Source organism: Puma concolor, chromosome B1 (assembly GCF_028749965.1).
Source record: "Puma concolor isolate L17-30 chromosome B1, mPumCon1.1.hap2, whole genome shotgun sequence".
In the NCBI taxonomy this organism is placed as follows: Eukaryota; Metazoa; Chordata; class Mammalia; order Carnivora; family Felidae; genus Puma; species Puma concolor.
The window spans coordinates 74,060,407-74,085,798 of NC_141670.1; the positions used below are offsets into that span (position 1 = coordinate 74,060,407).

At 39.7% G+C, this 25,392-nt stretch overlaps 1 protein-coding gene and 1 long non-coding RNA gene across 2 annotated transcripts in view; one reads left to right on the forward strand and one right to left on the reverse strand.

Annotated features, from left to right (window-relative positions):
• DCHS2 (dachsous cadherin-related 2) overlaps positions 1-25,392 on the forward strand; it is a 246,661-nt gene that overhangs the window by 214,344 nt on the left and 6,925 nt on the right. The window contains exons 15-19 of the mRNA XM_025921776.2: positions 7,503-7,714; positions 12,114-12,265; positions 21,835-21,965; positions 23,974-24,260; positions 25,163-25,295. Of these exons, the coding sequence (XP_025777561.2) occupies positions 7,503-7,714; positions 12,114-12,265; positions 21,835-21,965; positions 23,974-24,260; positions 25,163-25,295 (915 nt within the window). The remainder of the gene's footprint in view (positions 1-7,502; positions 7,715-12,113; positions 12,266-21,834; positions 21,966-23,973; positions 24,261-25,162; positions 25,296-25,392) is intronic.
• LOC147581693 (uncharacterized) lies at positions 5,019-6,307 on the reverse strand. The gene is made up of 3 exons (XR_015249729.1): positions 5,973-6,307; positions 5,784-5,900; positions 5,019-5,344 (listed from the first exon to the last, which is right to left on the reverse strand). It is a non-coding gene; the product is annotated as an uncharacterized LOC147581693 (long non-coding RNA).

Sequence of the window (25,392 nt, forward strand, 5' to 3'; positions counted from 1 at the left end):
TTATCCCAATGGCAAAACCCTCACGGTCATGTTATTTTGCCATGACCCTTTAGAGGCTCCTTGACTCCTTTGTATTCATCTCCTTTTCTGTCCACACAGCACTATCACACTCCCTTAATCACGTAGGCTTTCTAATCAGTTTTCATACCAAGGAAGCAGCCCCATCCTCCTGTTCTTCAGGAGTATATTAGATGTTATTGGCCCTTTGCTCTAATATAAATCATTGTACCCACTTGCCAAGTTTTCACACACACACACACACACACACACACACACACACACACACACACATATGCACACACACACACAGCCTATTGGGATTTTTTTTTTTCCAAGAAAAGAAGATTTATTCATAAGTCTTTGGGTGATGGAACATCTATCCACACCTTTCATGCATTTAGCCCATGTAGTCATGGCGTGCATACTTAATTTCAGGTGAAACCTCACCCTAATTAACAAAGCAAATGTCCAAAACAGTTGCATAGCCCCAATCTAGAATTAAGTAATTAAGTTATCAGGCCAAAGTATCCTCCTCACAAAGCCCTGTATAGCTATGTAGGATAGTTAATAATCATCTACCAAAGCTTCTCTTTTTTAAAACTGTGGTAAACCCTTTTTTAACTCTATTTTTCTCTCTTTTAGCAAAATTTTAAGTGTGCAATACAGTAGTGCTAACTATTGGGGTAGTGTTGTCTCTCAGATTTCTAGAACTTAGGCATCTTGCATAACTAAAACTTTATACCCCCTGAACAGCAACTCCCCATTGCCCCTCCCCCATGGCAGCTGGCTGCCACAATTCTACTCCTTGCCCCTAGGAATTTGACTATTCTAGATACCTCATATAAGTGGAATCATGCAATATTTGTCTTTCTGTGACTTAACCTAATTCCGCAGGGTTCGTCCATGTTGTCACATATGGCGGGATTTTCTTCTTTGTTAAGACTGAATAATGTGCCATTGTATGTATAGGCTACATTTTTTTTATTCATTCATCCATCAACAGACATTTAGGTTGCTAGAATTTTTTTATTGGAATTGTATCAATTCTAAATATCAGTTTGGGGAAAACTAATATCTTTATGGTATTGTCTTCTAATTCAGGGATGATATATAAAATCACATCCATTTATTCCTTAATATATTTTAATACAGGTTTAAATTTTTTATACCAGGCATGAATGGTTCTTGTTAGATTTAGTCTAAATACTTTATACTTTTTCTTTCTAAAGTAAATGGAAAAAATGATTTTTATGACAGTGCTGTTAGGTATACTTCAAATTGGCTTTTACATTTTAATTTAGTACCTAGCAAACCTGTAAACTCTTATTGGTTCTAATATTTTTCTGAACATTCAAAATATACAATCATTACCTGAAAATGACCATTTCCCCCTGTGTTTGTTGGAGTTGTAGAGCTATCTTCTAACATTAACCAATATCCTGCTCCTGAATAATACAAGAGACTTAGAATTCTTTATCTCCAAATATCCCTGTTTCAATTTATAAATTTTTGTGGGTTATAATTTTAGTTCTTTCAAATTAGACATGATGAATATTTTTAAACAGATTTGTCTGCTTCTTTGCTAACTGTTCTTTCTTACATCTCAGACTTTTTTCTGCTTTCATCTTCTTTCTGCCTAAAGTACATCCTGTAGTGAGAGTCTGTCATAGTAAACTTCTTCAGATTTTGGTTGTCTAAAAATGTCTTTGTTTAATTCTTGTTTTCCAAAGATATTTTTGCTGGTCTAAGTTCACAGTTATTTTCTCCCATCACATTTAAGATATTATCCTATTGTCTTTTGGTTTCTAATTGTTGCCTTAAGAAGTCAGCTGTTGATCTAAATATAACTTATTTGTATCTTTTTGGGGGGAACTCTGGTTGGACAAGTATTGAGCCAGACACTCTCTCCTACATTTATCTTTCATATTTTTATCTCCTTGCCCCTTTGTCTTCAATCTAGGGAACTGTATTTTTTATTTCCAGAAGTTCCCTTTGGTTCTTTGTCAACAATTCCCGGTCTTGTAAAAAAAATATCTCTTTTTGGGGTGCCCGGGTGGCTCAGTCAGTTGGGCATCCGACTTCAGCTAAGGTCATGATCTCACGGTTTGTGGGTTCAAGCCCCACATCGGGCTCTGTGTTGACAGCTCAGAGCCTAGAGCCTGCTTCAGATTCTGTGTCTCCTTCTTTGCCCCTCCCCCACTTGTGCTCTGTCTCTGTCTCTCAAAAATAAATAAATGTGAAAAAAAAATTTTTTAAGTAATCTCTTTTTTAAAAATCGAAGTATAGTTAACACACAGTGTTACCTCAGTTTCAAGTACAACATAGTGATTTGACAAGCCTATAGGTTATATACTTCACTCACCGCAAGTGTAACTGCCCTCTGTCACCATACACTGCTATTACAATATTATTGACTATATCCCCTATGCGGTACCTTTCATCCCTGTGATTTATCCATTCCATAGTTGGAAACCTATAAGAAAGTAGTCTCGTATTCCTTGCTCATGTTTCAAAGCTTTTAAAAATGTATTTAAACATATGTGAAAGACACAATCTGTGTCCAATAATTCCAGCATCTTAAATCTTTGATGATTTATTTATATTTCTGTGGATTTGCTACCTTTCACTCATGGTACTTTATTTCTCTGTGATTTTTGTACTCATTAACTATGAGCTGCTCATTATCCTTGAAACTTTTTCTTGGAGGATTCTTTGCAGACCAGATTGAATTCATGCCCTTGAGAGGGGATTTGTTTTCCTTCTGCAAATTGCCCGGGTACATCATCAAGCAAAGAGTAGCCTAAATTTAATTATTGAAGGTTTTTACAAATATATAGCTGTGAAAGTATGGCTACCATAAATTGTGCTTAAGTTAATGAATTCACAGCAGAAACTTTTTCTCCCTCCCAACCAACACCAAGGTCAAGAAAAACAGGTTTCTGTGCATCAGTTCTTCACTTGTTTTTGTCTTTTAAATATTGATCATTCACCTGAGGCATAGGTAGCCTTTGAGTTTACAGCTTTATTCCAGGTTTTCCACTAGACTCTTCACCTTTTGGGTTCGGGCCTCTTCCCTTGCTTTTCTACCCTGTGGGACTATCAGAGATGAATCTCAAGGAAGAAGGTTGGAGACTTTTCGAATAAAAATGGGATTTTAGTGCTTGCTTAACTCCATGGATTACTGTTTTCAGTTATTTTTTTTGTCCTCTGAGGATTGCTTTCTGCTATACCAACTCAACAATTCATTTCAATACACACACACACACACACACACACACACACTTCATCAAGCATTTTAGTTGTTTTTATTATGAGGTCTTCCAAACTGCTGTCAAGAAACTTTTTTAAAAACCTTTTATTATATTAAATTCATCTTTCATGCCACCTTCGTCACATAATCTTCAAACTTGTGTGTAAAGGTACCTAATATAGCTTTTATAATAAATACGTATTTTTTTTTAAATTTTTTTTTTCAACGTTTATTTATTTTTGGGACAGAGAGAGACAGAGCATGAACGGGGGAGGGGCAGAGAGAGAGGGAGACACAGAATCGGAAACAGGCTCCAGGCTCCGAGCCATCAGCCCAGAGCCTGACGTGGGGCTCGAACTCACGGACCGCGAGATCGTGACCTGGCTGAAGTCGGACGCTTAACCGACTGCGCCACCCAGGCGCCCCAATAAATACGTATTTTTAAATAAGTGGGGTTTTTTTTAATTTTTTTTTAATGTTTATTTATTTTTGAGAGAGAAAGAGACAGAATGCTCTGGGTTAGGGGCAGAGAGAGAGGAAGACACAGAATCCGAAGCAGACTCCAGGCTCCAAACTGTCAGCACAGACCCCAATGCGGGGCTCGAACCCATGAGCTGTGAGATCATGACCTGAGCCAAAGTCGGACACTCAACTGACTAAGCCACCCAGGCGCCCCTATGATATATATGTATTTTAAGCCATTATACCAGTTAAAATAGAAAACTGGTGTGTATGAAAAATCAATCAAGTTCTCTAAGGTTATGATTACTCTTCTTAAAGGTAAAAATGTGAGAAATCCATTTTATTAGTTACTGATTTAATAAGTTACGATAACATGGATCTCTGATGAGAACTGTTTTCTGTTTGTGCCAGTGTTTTCCCTCTTTTGTAGTCACTAACCAAAGGTTTACTTTTATATTCAAACTCCTTGTCACTTTAGCTTAAAAACATCTACTCACTGTCCAAACCAGAAAGAATTTTGAAGTTTTACTAACGTCATGTATGTAAATAACAAATGGTAGTATTCAACCATGATTTGGTAGATTAACATAAAACAAAATGATCAAATTTGCAATGTTTTGAGGATGCAGTTTTAGCAGGAGATAGTTTAAAAGCTTTTGGACAACATAAATATTTATCACATTCTGCTTTGGGTATATACATATGCACATGCACAGTTTGTAATGGATTGAAGTAACCTGATTATGCTCTTGAGCATTTAGCATTTGAAGAATCTAAATCTCGTTTTGATGTGTATTTTATAACTTGGGCAAAAGCTCCATGTGTACATATATCAGAAAGAAAATGTTACTGCAGTTTCATCCTCACGTTGTTATATCACTGGCACAGTAACACGTAAGAATGAACACGAAGTTGGTATCCACAAGGCTTTTACTGTAAGGAAAACGTGGCCTACTGCCCGTAATGAGAGCTCAGTGGTTCTCACATCTCACTGGTGACAGTAAATCCTCGATATCTCTGAGAAGAATATACACATATCATCCAAGGCAAAGGCGGGTCTAGTAGGTGTGCCAGCCCTGAGTCATCTGACAGACGGGTTATTGTCTTTCTTACTTACACAACGTTCACAGCATATGCCAATTATTATGCCAAAAATAAAAACCGAGCAAGGAAAGCATTAGAACTGCAGATCCATTCCAAGTGCAAAATTCCAATTATCAAAGCCTAGACACAAGCGTTTTATTAAAAAATCCACTTTGATCTGCGCTATAATTGGCACACTTTCTACTAAGTGACACTGGCAATATAGTGTTGCATTTCTATTTTATTTTTCTTTTGCTAACAGTAACAGAACATGATAGCAAGCTAAGTGCTCTGCTTGGTGGAGACAGAGTGCTAGAAGAGTGCTTTGGGCCTACCTCAGTCTAGGGTTCCTTGGCCATTTGGGGCTGTGGGCTCAGCCCTTGTTCCACAGTTTCTGAAGACCAGCTTCTTTCATTATCAGCTCATCAAAATGCATCTTTATGATTTTCCCAGCTGCCAACAGTCATATCTACCCTAAATTTTCCGTCAGGGGTGTTGGTAACATCAGATGGTGGTTTGTAAATGTAGTTTGGTTTTCTGAATTGATAACTGGTGACAATAAATAAAAGTGAGTTTGTGAAATTTCAACTTTTGTAGTGTAGTGAGTTACTCTTATAGAATATACTTAATTTTTCTTTTTTTTTTTATTTTTTCAACGTTTATTTATTTTTGGGACAGAGAGAGACAGAGCATGAATGGGGGAGGGGCAGAGAGAGAGGGAGACAGAATCGGAAACAGGCTCCAGGCTCTGAGCCATCAGCCCAGAGCCTGACGCGGGGCTCGAACTCACGGACCGCGAGATTGTGACCTGGCTGAAGTCGGACGCTTAACCGACTGCACCACCCAGGCGCCCCTACTTAATTTTTCTTAATAACAGAATAGAAGCTATAAAACTCCCCCTATAAAACAACAACAACAAAAAACCTCTCAATACCAAAGTTAGGATACGAGAGCAAGGTATGATTCCCATTAACATCCAGGTAAGTACCTAAGAGCCTGACGTTTTCTTGGGCTAGGCTGGTTGTGTAGGGAAACTGGTTCCAATAGAACAGTAAGAACTGTGGCTTCCAGGGCATATTTCCAGAAACAGTACAGGTTCTTTCGCCTGAAGATCAAACTTCAATTAGTCCATGGCTATTAAATGTTTTCTTTCTAAATTTAGAGCTTTTATAGATACTTGTCTATACCTGATGATGGTGGGGATGAGAAACATGGGTAGGACACTGCAATCTATATCATGTTCCTGCAAAGGAACATTCTAAATATGCACTCTATTCTTTCTCCCAGCAATCCTATAAAGTCATTATTAATATCCTCATTTTCTAGAAGAGGAAACCCAGCTCCATGGAACCTGAATAACTTACTGGTGGTAGAGCCAGGTAATTTACCTAAACTAAATAGCCAGGGCTAGGATTTATGCTTGGTTTCAGGTGTCTCAAACTCCAAATATGTGCTCATTCAATGAATCTCCATTTGATGGAATTTCTGACAGTAAGAACTAAGTAAATTATGATACTATAATAGTATCATACAATAGTATGTATATATAATATACATAGTATATATAGTATATATAATAGTATCATTACAATAGTAATAAATTCAGTAAGAAATTTGACAGTAAAAAGGGAGAAAAAACAGAGCAGAAAGTAGAGAAGGAAATTATATTGCGGGGGGGACGTTTTCTTAAATTGGGGGAGAAACTTGTACAAGGTATAAGCCTCAAGAGTCAGTTTCCCTAACCTGGTTAGGGTTAATGTGTATTATTGAGTGCCTTCGGTAGGCCAGACCCTGAGCTAAGTAGGTACTGGGGATATGACGGTCGGTGCAAGAGACAGGCAGCCATCCATACCTTTGTGAGCTTCTAAACCAAGAGGAGTAACCAGACTGGAATAGGTGAGTACAGTAAATGCAGAAACTTTGTGAGAGTCTGTTGCAGGCTGACCATAGTGACGGTACATACAGAGGTGGCTGATCTGGAAAGATCCCTGAGGAAGCACAGAAGTGGGGACCATGCCAGACAGATGGAAAAGCATGAATGGTGACTCTGAAATGAGAATTTGAGGAACAGAACATTTATGAGAGTTGTGAGCAGAGCAGAGAGAGTAAAGTGGGGACTGGCACAAAGGAGACTCCTTAGGCAGGAAAGTCCTGATCAAGTTGACCCTGTGGTGGTTAAAAATGCTGAGCTCTATCATAATCATTGTGGAAAAGCATGGAAGGGATTTATGTGGAACAATGACAGTGTCCATTTGTATTATTCAGTTCAGAATGGGAACTGGATTAACAGAGACCAGGTGAGTGATCTCACAGGACCCCTAAAGCAAAGGACAAGATGGAAAATACCGGTGGCTTGGAGGAAGGCAGCAACAGTGAAGATGGAGGGTGGATTGAAACGACATTTGAAAGGTCAACTTTGCAGACATGGTGATGGACTAAATATGTAGAGAGAAGGGTGATTTAAGAGACAGCTCCCACATTTCAGCTATTTCATAGTTTCTTTCCCTCCTCATGTCTGAACCTTGCAAATACCAGCACATTCTCAACTTTTTTCACAATGACCCCAGTCGGGAGGGAAGGGAGGCTGGCCAATGGGAGACTTTCAGGGACAGGTGATGGTGCAAGCGTTTGAGTCAAAGGTGATTTGGAACTTCTTAAATAATTAACTACAACGTCATTTTTTTTTTCTCCCTCGGAATAAAAATAGGAGAACTCACTGTGAAAGAACCCAAGTTTCTGGATTTTGAAGTCAGAAATGAAGTACAACTCATCATTTTAGCAGAAAGTAGGGGGCATAGGGCCTTCAGCAAAGTAGCAGTCTTGATACAAGATGTGAATGATAATTTACCGTGCTTTGAGCAGAGCGTGTACCAAGTATCAGTGCCTGAAGGCCAGTTCTACAATGCTCGCATCATACAGGTAACAGAAATGCATTTTGTGGATGTGTGAGTGTGTGGGGATTGTTACCAGTATACATCAAAATATCTAAAGCTTTTTCTAGGACATAAATGAAATGTTTCCAGGGCATATAAAATGTGTGATGAACTGGATGACAGCTTAGGTTGAAGGAAGTCTGAAGTTTAGAGTTTCTGAGTTCACGTTTCTTCCTCTCTTCATCCCGTGCTCAGTTAGTACCCACCTGCTGTCCCTAGGGACTCTGTCCAGCACCAGCAGGGAGTATACAGGGGCACAAAAACAGCTCATCTTGCCATGTGTACAATTTAGTGGGGAAGTCAGAAAAGTAAGTATATAATTTAAAGGCACGTTATTAATGTTAAATAGAAGTGCCTATTTAATGTCATGAGAGCAAAGAGGAGACACAAACTCTTCCTGGAGAAACAGCATAAAGCTTCACAGAAGAATGATATTTACACTTGGTCTTCAAGGGTGAGCAGGTACTCGCCAGGGGGAGCTGCAGCCAGAGGAACGTGGACCGGGGCACAGATGCATGGGAGAGCTCCCTGGGTTCAGAATTTGCGGACATTTTATGTGAAAGGCATAGATCTGCTGTTTCCAGCCTAATGCCATCTCAGAAAAAAGGGCCAGGCCGTGAAAAAGATCATCTGTTGTTAAGGTAGTCTTGTTCAGGCTCTAAAACCCACTCATCCTTGATAGTCTCTCTTCCTACTTTGGGACTAGTACCCAGTTTTACCTTTCCCATCACAGTTGAATTGCTGTTTTATACTCAAGAACTTGGACATTTGGAAATGCACAACCCCGTGGGAACCCGCACGGGAAATCAGTATAAAAACCCCTTCCTGGCAAAGTCAGCGGCATACCAGGGCCTTCCCTTTGGCCTTTGTAATCCCTCTGCTGTGATCCAGCCCCTAATGATGATCACACTCCTTTCTCTCTTGGTGGATGGGGTCAGGAGGCTAGATGACAGGTTAGTACACTTGGTGGACAAGACCTCCCACAATGCTCTGCTGTGCAGCTACCCTCACCTGCATATGGAGAGATGCCTTTGTTTGACTTCCAGTTCAGTTCCAGATACACATGGGCCCCTCTGTGGGTGCAGACAAGACCAGTGCAGTCTGAGGAGTCTTGGAGTCTTAGCTCCATGCCCCAGGATTTCCTCTGCTCTTTTTGCAGATTTCTTTTGTGTGACAGCAGCCTGATGGCTGCAGTCGCCAGCCTGTCCCATAAGTGCTGTGTCTTTACTTCGGCTTCAGCCATGACTGAGATGTTGAAGAAGAAAGCAAGGGCATTCACTTTTCCAATCTGTATCACCCTGCGCAGTGATACCTGTCTAGCGGGGATGACAGACGCCTCCAGAGCCACTGTGTGGCCTGCTTTGTCACAGAGGGCCCTGCCCTGGGATGCTGATGCCTTGCACTTCTTTGTCATGCATCCTGACTTGGATAGAGCTAGACTGCTCAGTGTGGAATACAAGAAGGTGAAGACACTGTTAAAGCCCAGGTACAACAAGTGAGTGAGAGCCTGACCCACCAGTGCGTCAGATTAGGTCAAACTCCAAGGAGGCTGAGTCAGGGACAGATACAATGAACTTTGTTCTTCACATTTGAGGTCATTTGACTTTTTCAGGAAGCCAGACTGCCATCTCCCTGTGTTTCTGTTCAGAGAAATAAGAACGTAGAAGGCTCTGGAGTTACAGTACTTGTGGTAGTTCTTGCTTTTGCCGGCACACTGTCCAGACTTCCCGCTTTTGGTTATAGCCCCACAAACTTACCTTAGGAACTGCTCATCCCCTGTCAGATGCAGTCTTGGTGAGATTGTCAGCCAAGGTAGTGACTTGTCCCCTGTCCCTGTCCCCTGTCAAAGGTGTTGTCATCTGCCTCAGTCTCATACAGACTTTCTCTCCCTAGAATTTGAATCTTGAGTGGTAAGACACCAGCACAGAGGCACAGGAGAGCTGACTTATCTTGGTGGAAACAGTTCAAAGCTGTGCCCCCAGAGTGGCCCAGGTTCTTGGCCTTCACCCGGACACTATCTTCCTTTTTCTTTTTTAATGGACTTTTTAAATTTTTTATTTCTATTTGAAAGAGAGAGAGAGAGCACATGATTGGTGGAGGGGAGCAGATAGAATCTTAAGCAGGCTCCATGCTTCGCATGGAGCCTGACATCGGGCTCAATCCCATGACCCTGGGGTCATGACTTGAGCCAAAATCAAGAGTTGGATGCTTAAGTGACTGAGCCACCCAGGTGCCCCGGATACTATCTTTTTTTTTTTTTAATGTTTATTTATTTTAGAGACAGAGGACAAGTGGGGGAAGGGCAGAGAGAGAGGGAGACACAGAATCTGAAGCAGGCTCCAGGCTCTGAGCTGTCAGCCCAGAGTCCGACACGGGGCTTGAACCCACGAACCGTGAGATCATGTCCTGAGCCAAAGTCGGACACTTAACCGACTGAGCCACCCAGGCACCTCAGAACGCCGTCTTTCGGATCCTTTTCTCCTGGCTAAGTTAGCCCTGGCAGATATGTACTGCTGGCATCCTAAAACCCTAACTGATACACCTCCTGGGAGACCTACTCTCTGTAACACTTCAAGCACTCAGGGGACACGATGGGTTTCATTCTACCCAGATGCATATGAGTTTCTTTTCCTGGTGATCTCGAAGGAACTGTGTATTGCTGCCTTTCCTTACTGAGTAGCTAACTTGGGTGCCCTCCTGATGAGGTCCTCGATGTCCCACTTGGGCCACTCAGGATCCCCTGAGATCTGGCAACAGTGTGAAGGATAGATTGAGAGGGGAAGGAGCTAGAAGCAAACGCCCATCAGGACAGCAGTCACCCAGGAGAGAGATGATGGGGATGTGAGGTGCAGTCAGGCCAAAGCTGAGGGACACAGAGGATAAAAATAAGTAGAAAAAAATTTTAATTAATCGGTAAATTTATTCTTAAACAAGATCTCGAATTCACTAATAGAATTCGTTTTGTGATTAAAATGTAATGCAGACTAAATAATATATCTCCATGGAGAATGATGCAAAACTTCTGTTTCATCCTCAATATTACTTTGATAATTTACTGAATAAATGATCAGGATCTAAATTTGCTAGCATGAAATCTAGGCTGTTTCATTAATTAAAAGTCCTTCTAAAATGAGACTTTCAATAAAATATGAAAAAATCCACATCTGGCCTATTTTACAGGCAATACTTTAAGCAGGAAAAACAGCAAATGAACGACTACCATTCACTATGCAGAGATTTCTTCCATTTTCTGGTACTGGCATTAATCTAAATATAGTACTGGAAACCCTCTATTCAAGCAAATTAGATTTCTTTTCAAGTACAGTACCTTGTTTTATCATACTTTATTGTACTTCACAGGTACTGTAATTTTTTTTTTTTTTTTTTTTACCAACTGAAGGTTTATGGCAGCCTGCATCAAGCAAGTCTATTGGCACCATTTTTCCATCATGTTATGTCACAGTTTGGTAATTCCTGCAATATTCACACTTTTTCGTTATTACTATATCTGCTATGGTGATAGCGATCAGTGGTTTCTTGAGATGGAATCCCTACCTGGTGAACGTGCTGTGAAGACTGCTGGAATGACAACAAAGGATTTAGAATATTCCAGAAACTGAGTGAAAAAGCCCCTGAAAAAGCAGGGGCAAGGTTTGGGATGACTGGCTCCCATTTTGAAAGAAGTTCTCCCGTGGGTAAAATGCTATCAAACAGCATCACACGCTACAGAGAAATCATTCACGAAAGGAAGAGTGCATGGATGTGGCAAACTTCATTGTCGTCTTATTTTAAGAAATTGCCACAGCCACCCCAGCCTTTGCCAACCAGCACCCTGGTCAGTCGGCAGCCATCAACACAGAAGCAAGACTCACTGAAAGTTCAGATGATGGTTAGCATTTTTTAGCAACAAAGTATTTTTAAATGAAGATATGCACATTGTTTCTTTAGATACAATGCTATGGCACACTTAATAGACTACAGTAGAGTGTAAACATAACTTTTATATGCACTGGCAACAAAAAATTCATTTTCCTTGCTTCATTACAATATTTGTTTTATTTTGGTGGTCTGGAACTGAACCCGCAATAACTCTGAGGTATCCCTGTATTTTTTCCTCTTGCCTAAAATTATAGTTCAAAACATGTGCTACTCCCACTGAAAGTTATTTGGAAATCCTTTGAATGAGCATGCAGAATAGTTTTCTCACCCATTTCCTACTGTATTATAAATGTAAGCTTCAGCCATTTGTTGCTAGTCCTTTGATCATTGTTTTTAGAGCGTGTTTGACAATTCATAATTATTTCACAGTGTATTTGTCTGAAAAACAGCCTAAACCCATATTGCAGATTACACTCTTATCTAATGGAAGAGTTGCTTCCTCACAGGTTTTTGCTACCGACCTGGACAGTGGATTGAATGGCCTCATTGAGTACTCTATTCTCTCTGGGAACCAAGGGGATGCCTTCCACATGGACGTGCTGAGTGGTGTAGTGACAGCAAATGCGATTCTAGATTATGAGTTCACCAATTCCTACAGGTCTGTCCCAGACTCAGGTCCATTTTGCTCATTTATTCTGCTCGTTGCTGACAAAATTGTTGCTTTGGCCATGACTTCCTGTTATGTAAGTTTAAGTTGTAAAACATGTTCCCCTTTGATCCAACTTATGATCACCCTTGTGATACACTGAAGGAGTCTTAGAAAGTATTTGCTATTTGGAAAAGGTGATTACACTGGAAGAACTTTAGGGTCCCCTGTAGTTCTGAGCTTTTATGAATGTTGGATGCTATTAAGTACTAAATGAGAGACCTTAAAAAAGACAGTATTTGTGAAATGCCTACTGAATTATAGAGTGCTCTATAATTGTTATTGTTTTTTAAAATAGTGAAGACTGAATGACATTTCTTTTTTTAATTCTTTTTTCTTAAAGTTTATTTCTGAGAAAGAGAGAGAGAGAGAGAGAGAGAGAGAATATGAAAGGCAGGAAGAGAGGGAGACAGAGAATCTGAAACAGGCTCCAGGCTCTGAGCTGTCAGCACAGAGCCCGACGCAGGGCTCAAGCCCACAAACCTCGAGATCATGACCTGAGCCAAAGTCAGACGTTTAACAGACTGAGCCAACCAGGCACCCCTCTCTTTTTAAGTCTGTACTCAGTTTTGTGTATGAAAGTACAACCTTGTCATCGGGTCCTTGTGGCAGTACTGTATCCTAATAGAAATGATCTTGTTAAGCATACATTCAACATTAAATATATTTTGTCTAGAGTTCAAGGTACACAGAATTATGCAGAATTCTATAAAAGAGAATACTAGTGTTGTGGGTCTTCTAGTCATTTTTAAAAGTCAGTGCTACAAAAGTCTAGCTATACCTGCAGATATAGTTATGGCATCACAGTCTATAAAAGAAGAAGGAAAAGACTCTAAGAAATGCAAAATGTCCAAGTATGGGGATTGCCTCAAGAATGATGGCCCAGCCTTGCACGCGATTTGACAGGCGAACATGCTTTCTCTGTAAGTGCCAATAAGGAGCAAGCCATAGGATATATGAGTGAGTGGGAGAAATCAGGTGCACGCTGGGGCTTATTCTGCAGGCCTGAGCCAAGGCACACGCATCTACTCTGACTACTTTGGGAAGAAAACATAGGAAACTTAACCTTGTTTGTCTCTGGAGAAGTGGTCATGGGGGAAAGCTGGGGTCAGGGGCTTGGCTTTCTCATTGTGCATTTCAGGGTGCTTTATATTCATATATTTCGTACATTCTTCTGAAAGGCCTTACACATACAGTGTTTCCCTCAATCTTCAGAGTCCCCTCCTGAGGAAGCTAAGGAGCATTTTCTCATTCACAGGGTAAGACAGCAGACACACGGTGGCTTGCTGAGGGCCACAGAACCACTTAATGATCAAACATAGGCTCACGCCCAAGTGTTCTGATTTTGACTCATGCTGTTTCCACTGTATGGCCTACAGAGCAGACCTTCTACGCAGGGGAAAAACAGGCATATGAAAGACCTGAGTGCCAATGTTCTCCTAGGCCAGACTACTTTCATGTTTTATGAAGAAAGTGCAGTAGACGCATGTGGTTGAGCCGCGAGAATGGATTACAGTGGGATCTGTTACAGGGCGGATTGGATTAATTAACCTCTGAAAACCTTCCCGGCTCTAAAAATTTGATTGTTTAGTTCTTTTTGTTTAATATATTTCAAAATATGACTTCAAAAGCATTTTAAAAGTTTAAGAACTTACCCTGTAATAGCCAGTAGGATTTTTTTGAGTAATATTTTAATGTAATCAATTGCTATGATACTTATTGTATAAATATATTAAAACCGGCTGTATAAGTATGTTAAAACCCATTTCTGCTACATTGTTTCTACAGTCATTTTAAGCCTAGAGCCGGTTTTGTCTCTCTGTAGATGACTGCAGGTAATTCTCAGCCTAATGCCACCTGAGTGATTACAAATTCGGAGATTATTGAAGGTCTGCTGTGTTCTAGGAACTAAGCATTTCCGGATCGTAATGACTTTCTGCCCTAACGTTCTTCTTACTCAATGGAGCCTAATTAGCAATTAAATCTGACTGCTTTCAGCTTTTTCCTATTTGCGTCATCATTTCAATGTTCCCAACGTCTAAATTGGCCCCAGTATTTAAAAGTGCCCCTCTCCAATTCCCCATGAAGAATTTCACGCAAGGCTAGAGAAGCAGGAATTGAGAGACTTTGAACTATACACACACTGCCACTGAGAGATAAAGAGACAACCATCGCGCGCACGCGCACACACCCACGCACCCCTGAGCCACCCTCCCCACCCCCACCCCCGCCCCCGCCCCCCAGTCTCCACTATCACCAAGGCCAGGAAATATTTTAAATCTCCTGCCTGTTCATGTTCTCCCCTTTGGCTTCTCTTCCTCTTTAGGGCTTTCGCTGATATTTAAAGTGGTGGGAAATACAGGATGATTTTCCCCTAGCCTCCTACATCATTAGTGGATGCTTTGGAAATGGTGCCATTTAGCCTTTTGACTTTGCTTTTGAAGTATTGCTATTTTGTCAGATTGAAGAAAACATTCCCAATTCTAACCCTCTGTTTTACAATATAAAATGAAGGGAAAATCAGTTATGATTATACTCAATATAAATGCATTAAATAAAAATTAAATGATTTTTAGATCTCATATTAAGCCACATATAAGAAAATTCAGTGGAGAGGTGATGACAAATTATAAAATAGCCCTTAGGTTCTATCTGACTGATATTTATGATTTTTTAAAAACTATTTACCAAGCGTGAGGCCAGGGATGTAAAGATGTGTGAAAGAGTTCTTGTTTTTAGGGAACTCAAAAATCAAGTGCCATTATAACCCATGACAGAAGGCATATTAATAATCACAATATTTACAGGTGTGCTGGGTGGCCCAGTCAGTTAAATGTCCGGCTCAATTTTGGTTCAGGTCATGATTTCACAGTTTGTGAGCTCTGCACTGATGACATGAAGCCTGCTTGGGATTCTCTCACTCCCTCTGTCTTTGCCTCTCCCCTGCTCATTCTCTCTCTCTGTCTCTCTCTCTCTTAAAATAAGCTTAAAAAATAATACAATAGTTGCCATTTATGGAGCTGCTTTATATGTCAAATTTTCATAACAGATTAAGATTTATAGAAAGAGGAAATTGAAGTTCAGAGAGGTAAAGGTTTTTGCCAAAAAATATGCAGCGTGTAAATGGTAGAATGGATGGGATTTTTGCCCATGTGAGTGGTCATTATAGGGCTTCCTACTCTACCATGTGAATGAATCTGTAAAGTCCATACTTGTATATTTATGAAACCCAAAACAGAAAAGGAAAAAAAAAAACTTTAGGCAAATATGAGTTAAAGGTTTAAAACTTCAATTTCTGTAGCATAAATATTCAAGGTCAAAGAGCAACACTAAACTCATACTCTCCACGGAGGGCTCATTATGACCTGGAGAGAAATAGTGCAAAGCAGTTATGTATACAAGGTAGGAAGTGGACTGCAATGTTGATTATCTTTTCCAAGATACATGACTCATAAACAGCAGCGCTGGAATGGCAACCCCATTTTGTTGATTCCCCATGAAAAAGGAATAAAAGACATTTTGGGGAAAAAGCCAGAAATGCATGGATATGCAAAAGTGTTTGGTATGTTTGGCAGTAACAAGGGGTGCATGCACCTGAGAAGCACCTGAGTGTGGGTTAATGAAAAAGAGGCTGAGGACACAGAGGAAAAGGAGAAAGGTAGTCAAAGGTACAAAGTTTCAGTTACAAGGGAAATAGTTACTCTTAATTGTGGATGTGATATGCAACATGGTTGACATAGTTTTTCTCCATTTTTTGTGTCTGTATGAAATGATGGATGGCAACTAAGTTATTGTGATAATAATTTCACAATATATGTAAATCACATTTTTATGTTATACAAGCTCACCATGACCTGAAAAATAAAACAAACAAAAAAAGAGGCTGGTAGGTTGCAGTCAAGTTTTGAGGGACTTTATACTACATATAATGGAAATTTTACTTGATTCTATAGTCTATCTAAAAGCAATTGAGTGCATGTTCAGATCTTTTTTTTTTTTTTAAGTTTATTTATTTTGAGAGAGACAGGAACAGCATGCGTGGGGGAGGGGCAGAGAGAGAGGAAGAGAGAATCCCAGGCAAGCTCCACATTGGCAGTATAGAACCGGATGTAGGGCTCAGACCCACAAAGCCAGGAAATCATGACCTGAGTTGAAACCAAGAGTCAGATGCTTAACTGACTGAGCCACCCAGTCGCCCCTCAGATCTTTATTTTTAAAAGACATCTGGTAATGGATGCATCACAAGATAGAGAACCAGCATCAGACAGATTAGTTAGGCTAGACAATGGCTGTGAAGGATCTGTTGTTACCCGGATGAAGCAGCAGGGATGGAAGGAGGGCGCATACTTGCTAAGTGATTCAGATATGGAATCCATGGAAACAGGGTCAACAGTTGAATTTATTCAACAAGATACGAGATAGAAAGTGATGCTGAAATTTCTTCATAGGAAAGGCAGGAATTGGGATTGGGATATTTTTCAGGGCATTTTGAGTTTGAAGGACTAGTACAAGATCAAAAGTAAAGACACTCCTAAGGCAATTAAAATACCGATCTGGAGCTCCGGAAAGAGGTCTTCACCAAGATTGAGATTTCAGCTTCATCCAGGGAATGAGAATTTGGGGGATTATCACTACTTGAGGATGAGGCAGACAAATAGCCAACAGAATAGATTCAGGGAATAAAAGGAACAGAACCTGGAAAAGATCGTTCCTAGAAACCACAGGGAGAGGTTGGATTATGTAAAGAAGAAGGATTCAAAATGTGTTTGGATTAGAATCAGCTAAAAACTATTCCTTGCTTTAAGGAGTTTAAGGAAATATTATGTGTATGTATTATATTTCTTATTTCCAAAATCTATTTTTAATATGTAAAAAAAAATCTTATTGTTTTGCTCTAACAGTGAATATACTCAATTGCATTTTCTCAAATGTTAAATGAGATACAAGACAACACCTTTTTGATTCCTGAAAACCTCAATATCATCTGTCTTTTGGAGGATCCAGTTTCCTGTGATGTCTGTGATACTTTTGTATGCTCATATGGAATATCCACACAAGGTGGTAGCACACTGTATATATAGCACACTATATATATATATATATATATATATATATATATATATATAGCACACTATATAGTTATCTGGAATAACAATATAAAGCTCCGTTTTGAATTGGAAATAAGTGCTTCCAGATAGTTCTGTTTTGATATCACCCATTTTATGGCTGCTAATGCCATGGTGAATCAAGCTGCTTATCAGGTGGTATGAAAGAAGATGATCTGAAGAGTAACTGCTTTTAAAATCTGCTTGTCGGCACACCTATTGGGTGTGATCCCTATTGGCTGATCCCTGACAGCCGCCCATGGCGAGCCCGCCATCTTACCCCAATCCCAAAAGCTCTTTCTTGATCTTTCTGCTTTTCCATAGCGTTTTGTTCTTGTTTCATACGTGCATTATCTTCAGGTATCTCTTCAAGGACATTAATTAGAATTGTTTTCATATTTTCTTTTGTCCTTTTAAGATCTCTGTTTCTTTTGGGTTTATTTCTTCTCCTTGTCTGTGTTGCACTCTCTTTTCAAACTGAAGATTTGCTGTAAGTAACTAACCATGCATGGTTCTGAGTGAGGCAATGGCAAAGTCATTAGAATCTGTGAGTGGGCCGCCAGAGCTTACTGATCAGCACACTTCACTTTCACATAAACTAGAGAGGAAGTTGACTACTTTGCAGAATGACATAATCTAGAAAGTTCCTTTTTCTTTGGGAGGGGCTTTCATTTCTACAAGGACAGTCCCTCAGTATTACTTACTGAGTATGAAAATCAGGCCTTCTTTTGCCTGGGAGTGAAGAACAGTGGGCAAGGGGATTTGATTCTTTATGTTCTTTATGTTGAATTTAAAATCATCTGCAAGCTATTTTTAGCTCAGTGTCTCACTGTACCCTTTTTCGTGTCTTATGCCTCTCATTGGTTACTTGGGGGCGAGTCTGTTCCCCACTCCTCCTTATCTTCTTCCTAATATATTTTAATCTGTGGTTTCCTTTTACCCACCTATTGTAACCATTCCCAAATCTGCTTGCATTTTCCAGAAACTTGTTGAAACTTCTCACCACCTGTACCCACCAATATCTTCTCCCATTTTCTTTTAATCTTATGGACATATACTTTAAGTCCTTCTGCTATCATTTTCATAGAATCTCAGGAGGAAGAAGAGATAACACCTGTGTAGATATAACTAGAAGGCATAGCTCTTTTCACAGGTGTTTCTGATGTTGGCTGATAAGCTTTTGCTTTTCTTAGAGTTTCAGAAGAACATGGAATTCTTGGTAGACATTTAAGACACTGTTGAGAGGGAGTTTTGAAAAATCATCTACCACCTTCAGTATTAATTATGGGAATCAGAAAGGATACCGCCTGGTCAAGGTCCCGTCTAACATTTAACATGATAAAAGAAGCTTCCTGTGGTTGATAGAATAAGAGAAATATGCTCTGAATTAGAATAGGCTGGTTCTAAATCTGTTCTGTTTCATTTATAATCTCTGCTGATGTGCTAATCAGGGCAGCAGTTCTGAAACCTGGAGCCAGTTGGACTTGCTACAACCAATAGTTTTACAAAGACTGCCAAGGAGCCATCATAGAAACCTTGAGGTCTCTCAGAAGTTATGTGTACAATCTCGGTGGATCTGCCTTCATAATTTTTCATCTGTCCTTCAAGCCACTGAGGAACTTTTTACTCATCCTTTTATTTTGAAGCTGAATGGTGTACTTTCTACCATATCAAAGATTCTCATTTAAGTTGACATAGGCATTATATAGAACCCCTGAAACTGTAACATAAAAATAAGGGTGGTTACAGCTATCGTGGAATTGACAGAGCCATAACTTTGATGTCTTGGCTGAGCTTTTAGCATGACATTGGGGAGGAGCAGGCAGCAGAGGCAGAGAACATTATGATTTGTTTATTTTTAGTAAAATCGTTCCATATGTACCTGACTTACGTCCATGCTCACAAAACAAACTTTCCACATGGAATGATTCTGAAGCTCCAGAAGTGTGAAATTCAAGTAGTTGTTTTACTGATGTCCCAGCTCTGATAGTGTAGAAGGCAGGCCACATGCTTCACAAACAGTAGTTCCAGTGATTATTTGCTATTAAATGGGATTTAAACCAAGAAAGAGTTGATGTTTAGGTTACACCGTTTTTAAATGTTAGATTGGAAAGGTAGAACATTTAACAGATAAGCTAAGGGAAAAGAAAGTAGAAATGTGTCAACTTCGAAGACTCAGTTTCTTAAAGGGTAGCATCAACCACTGGCTAAGACTAATACCACTCAAAACTAAAGATTGTCTTCTGAATTGATAGTTTAGCTCATTACTCAGCTACCCTCCTGGAACTCATAGTGTTTAGAGCGGAGTGAAAAGCTAACGATTATATATTAGGGCATGATATATACACAGTAAGTAAGACAGGCATGTTGAAAATATGTAGTGGAGCTCAGATGGTAAAGCACAGGCTTTCTAGTCAACCAAGATCTGGGCTTGAATCCTGGCTCTGTCATACAATACATTCACAATCTTAGACAATCTTGAGAAACCAGCACTCAACATATATTTTTAAAAATCGAATGAGATAGCTTATTTGTCTTCAAGAAACTTACGGGAGGGACAGATAATAAATCATTAAGAACAAAGGGTGTGGGGCGCCTGGGTGGCGCAGTCGGTTAAGCATCCGACTTCAGCCAGGTCACGATCTCGCGGTCCGTGAGTTCGAGCCCCGCGTCAGGCTCTGGGCTGATGGCTCGGAGCCTGGAGCCTGTTTCCGATTCTGTGTCTCCCTCTCTCTCTGCCCCTCCCCCGTTCATGCTCTGTCTCTCTCTGTCCCAAAAATAAATAAAAACGTTGAAAAAAAAATTAAAAAAAAAAAAAAAAAAGAACAAAGGGTGACAATCGTTGTGTCAGAGGAATGTACAGGGTGCTGTGGGATAGAGAAAGGAGCATCCAAATCAGACCAGAGGTCAGTGAAAGCTTCTCAGAGAGATGTGAACTTCAGAAGATCAAGAGGGTAGGATGAGGATAGGGATTCCAGGCAGAAGGCAAGTCATAGGAGGTCATGTGTACGTGCTTGAGGCCTGGATTACCTCGTAGACATGGAGAGCCAAGGAAGTGTTTTTTATAGGGAAGTCAGCTTTTCAATTCAGGTTTTTAGATGGAGCGGTTGAGTTGCAGTGGGGGAGATCAAGAGGGGCAGATGAGACTTTCAGTAGGGATTTTGGTGAACAAACAAGTAATCCAGTTGAGAAAGGATATAGTGAAGATAGAACGTTCCAGGTAAAGATTATGAGGGAATGAGGCTACAGAGATCAACTTGTTCTGGTTTGCCCAGGACTCTCCTGGTTTAAAAAAAAAAAAAAAAAAAAAACCTGAAAGTCCCATGTCTCAGGAAACCCTTCAGTCCCGGGCAAAGCAGGATGTTTGATCAGCCTACCGGAGCTTCTGAAGGCAAGAGTGCAACGGCTGGGGACACTGATCCAAGTGATATTCAGGAGGTAAAATCCATAAGATTCATAATCAGTTGGGTGTTGGAAAGGTGGTAATAGAAATGGAGAAGTTGAAGACACTAATAAGGTTTCTAATTTAGTTTCTGGAGACAGTTGTACCATCATCCAAGAGTGATGGAATCACTACATGTAAATTCTTGTCAATCATGAAATTTTTCAACTGACTCTATAATTCTGGCCAATCATCCATTTTTGTAAATGTGTTAATCATGCAGTGTCCTCTCTCAGTTCTATAGTTTCTATTGATTTGGAATTTGGATCTAAAAAAATATCAATACAAAACACTCACTTAGTGGCTCTGTCTTTTGTTGGTAGAGTAAAGTGGAAATATGTAGTAATATCCAGGCCATTCATGATAAGGTGGAGGCAGTCTACTTATCCAAAGAACAGGTGTCGGTGTTCTTACTCTTTAGGTTGTTCTTGGTAGGAAAGGACTGAATTCTACGGTCTGTCTCCAGAAATGGTCCTTTGTTTTAAATGCCACATGACCCCTGGTGGCTTGCTGGATTTTATTTTCTAAATGCATCAAAAATAAATAAATTTCAGGGGTGCCTGGGTGGCTCAATCGGTTAAGCATCCAACTTCGGCTCAGGTCGTGATCTCACAGTTCATGGGTTTGAGCCCCGCATTGGGCTCTGTGCTGACAGCTCGGAGCCTGGAACCTGCTTCAGATTCTGTGTCTCCCTCTCTCTCTCTCTGCCCCTACCCCACACACACTCTGTCTCTCTTTCTCTTTCAAAAATAAACAAACATTTAAAAAAACCAAAATAAGTAAATAAATAAAATTCAGGGTACCGTTCTTATGAAATAAATTTCTTAAATGATACCATTTAGAAAAAGGCAGGCGGAGAATTATAAAAGTAGCTAGTCAGCTCATTTTTAAGTTGTCAGCTGGATATTTGATATTTGTTATTTTTCTAATTCTCTGGATAATGGATTACATTCCTTGATTCTTTTCCAAACCAGCTTGATTGTGCAAGCCACAGATAAGGGGATGCCCAGCCTTTCTGGTACAAGTGTGATCAAGATACAGGTGACCGATACAAATGACAATGCCCCGGCTTTTCTCCCCTCTGGAGCAGTGGAAATTGCAGAAAGTAAGTGTGGCAGTTTGGAATCATGGTTTTAACTTGTGTAATATCATCTACCATTTTCTCAGCCAGGCATTATATCAAATAGAAGTACTAATCCTCAACAGCCATGCAACCCAGACTGCTTCTGTCTTCATTTTACAGAGCAGAAAATGGATGGTCAAAAGTTCAAATATCAAATGTCAGAGAAGGTGAATGTCAAAGCTGGGATTTGCATTTAAGTCATCAGGAGGCCAATTCCCAAGGCTCAAAGTGTCATTCCACACAGCTTTTTTGTGTGCCGATAGTTCTCAAAAATGAAATCTCCTCTATGGAGAAGCCTACTTAGCCGGCTGTGATGATCCCCTGAGAAGGAGTGATGTCCTTAGATAATTTTGTCAGTCTTTGCAGTATATTTATGGCAAGTAGTAAGTGAAGGGGTACTCACCACACAAAGCCATTGCTTCCCTCTAGTGTAAACTAAACTTAAGCATTTACAGAAAGACTTTACCCACATTCATGGTGGAGGGAGAAACTATGAAGTTTTACATGATGTGCTAATTAATCTTAATTGTTTGGGTCTCTGGGTTATATGACTCCATAGTCTGCAGTCCCAAATTTGTCCATGGTCAAGGGCTGTACTGGTAAATCCAACCCAACTCTTTTATCATTGAAATTGCAAAAAGGGCTCACCCCTCTCTTGTCACTGTCCTTTTACTCTTAATATCCAACTCACTCCTAAGATGTTTCAAACCTTTTAGTATGCTCACTTTCCAGACAAATTACCACGCACAGAGGGATCTGTTTGTAGATGTGTAGAGATACCTAAAAATACTCTAAAGTGTTCTACAAATAAAAAGTTTTCCAGTTCTGCCTGTCGTCCATTTGATATATTTTCATTTGCTTTTACCGAAGGTCCTATTCTTAAGCACATGCATTAGCATCAAAATGCAGCAATGTACCCATTGTAAATACATCACGAGAACAGATGGCGTAAATCAAAATGTACTGAATCGGGTAAGGGATGGTTGATGCACAACCAGAATGTTCAAGCCTGAAATATGAAAATTACAATGAGCCTCATAGACAGGAGAACTGTTCTGAGTATGTGGCCCTCTTCTTTCTACTCGCACCATACTTGTAAGCTTAAAAGTGAGGTCCCTTGGAGCACATGGGTGGCTCAGTCAGTTGAGCGTCTGACTTTGGTCAGGTCATGATCTCGCAGTTAGTGAGTTTACTGCTGTCAGCACAGAGCCCGCTTCAGATCCTCTGAACCCCTCTCTCTCTGTGCCTCCCCCACTTGTGCTTTCCCAAAAGTAAGTAAATATTTTAAAAAATGAGGTCCCTTTTGTGACAGTTTAGACTAAAGAACATATAGTGTGTTAGGCACTTAGCATGCCATCTCTTTTGTGATTTTTGTTTTGGTGAAAATATTAGAGATTTGCTTTTATCACTAGCACAATGTATACTTTGTCTTTCAACAGTCTGGATAATTTGGGGAGTCAGATTTTAAGAGAAGGAAGCAGTGTATGTGCCACCCCAAAAGAAATCATTTTACAAAATAAGTACAAGGAACTATATTTCTAAGTTTAGTATACAAATATTTTCACTTAAATCTTGCTTACTTTTCAAAACTGTATGCTTTGTATTAATGTTTTGAGTAATAACCTTCTTCCCACCCATATCCCCTATGTTTATATGATTTTAATACAGAAACTATGTATACAAATAAGTGGCTGAGAATGTTTCTTGGTCCTGGAATTGTGTTGCACGCATACGACAAAAAATGCAATATAAGAATCGAATATGCTCTACCTCCTCAATTCCCTACTCAGTGGTAAATTTTCACTTTATTGGGCTCATAAATTCTTCAGAGTTTTTGTTCGGCTCATAATGAGCTTTGTATGAGAAATCATGCCAAGAAACAGCAACTCATGTTGGACTTAAAGTTAAAATGTTTGGATTGAACTATTAAAGAAAAGTATTTCAAAGGATGCATTTTAATGGAGGCTGACATTGGTCATGACTATTCCAGATTCTTTGCCTGGTGTGATTGTGACTCAGATATCCGTTCATGATGTGGATTTGAATCCAGCTTTCATCTTCAATTTCGCCAAAGAGAGTAATCCTGGAACCAAGTTTGCCATTGATCGGAACACTGGAGCAGTGATGCTAGTGAAAACATTGGATTTTGAAGAAGCTACTGAATATGAGCTGCTCATCCAAATTTCTGATACTGTGCATCACACAGAGGGAACACTCATGGTCCGTGTGTTGGATGTCAACGATAATCCACCAGTATTTTCTCAAGATTCTTACCAGGTAAAGAGCTCAAAGATATGCTGAAACCACAGCCAGACTGGAAAGAATGGGGAATAATGTAAGCCTACCATTGTTGATAAACGGATTTAGGCAGACGGTATTCATGGTGTTTAGAGCCTTACTTGACGCTGAGGGTTTTATATTCAATATCATGGAGGCTATGGTAAGTACATATGGAGTTAAGTAGCTCATTCAATTCAGTTTCTTATGTATGTATATTGCCATTGTTTTCATTTGTAGAGATTGGAGTCCAGTTGGCCATAACAATCAGAACTGACCTAATATTTGTAAAGCTACCAGACAATAAGGTGGTTTAGATTCTCAGCAGTTAACTTGGGAAAACCCTTTCTTTCCTAGAGATAGTTTTAGAATATATTGATGAACATTTTGCAGAGATAAGTCATGAACAAAACTGTAAAGTGGAAATTTGATTTGCTGTAGAGCTCAGTGTATGTTTATAGAAGTAAGGACAATAATAGCATTCAGCTAAATACTTGGAAATGGGCGTCAGGACTTCTGAATGTAGCAAATGCACGGTTGAAGCATAAACACAGAAAGGAAACTAACCTAAGTAATGATTTTCTGTGAAGGCTTGCTAAATTATACAATGTACATAATGTAATACTATAATAGTGAATTTGCTAACTATCCTCTACCATGCAGAAATAATTTAGATGGAATTTTTGTCATAATAAAACTCAAAAGTAAATGAAAACTTTTTTTCATTTTGTTTTTCTGAATTCTAGGTCTACAAAATAATGTTCTTAATATGTCAACTTTATAAATTAATGTGTGTATTTTCCATAAGCAAAATGAATACAGTGATTTTTACTTTCTGGCCTTGTTCCTGAAAATATCTCTGCCTGGAAGCACATGGCTCATTTCTGTCTTTTTTCCTTTAGGCCACTGTTCCCGAATCGGTGCCTGTAGGGTACTCGGTGCTGACTGTGGGAGCCACAGACGTAGAAAGCAATGAGAACATTTCTTACAGGATCCTTTCTTCGTCAAAGGAATTTTCAATTGATCCAATGAATGGTGAGTTATTCATAGTGGCTTTAGTGTTCGTAGGTTCGAGTTACAGGGTGGAAGGCTGCAGTAATCTTTTCCAAATGCTCCTAAAACACTTCCACCT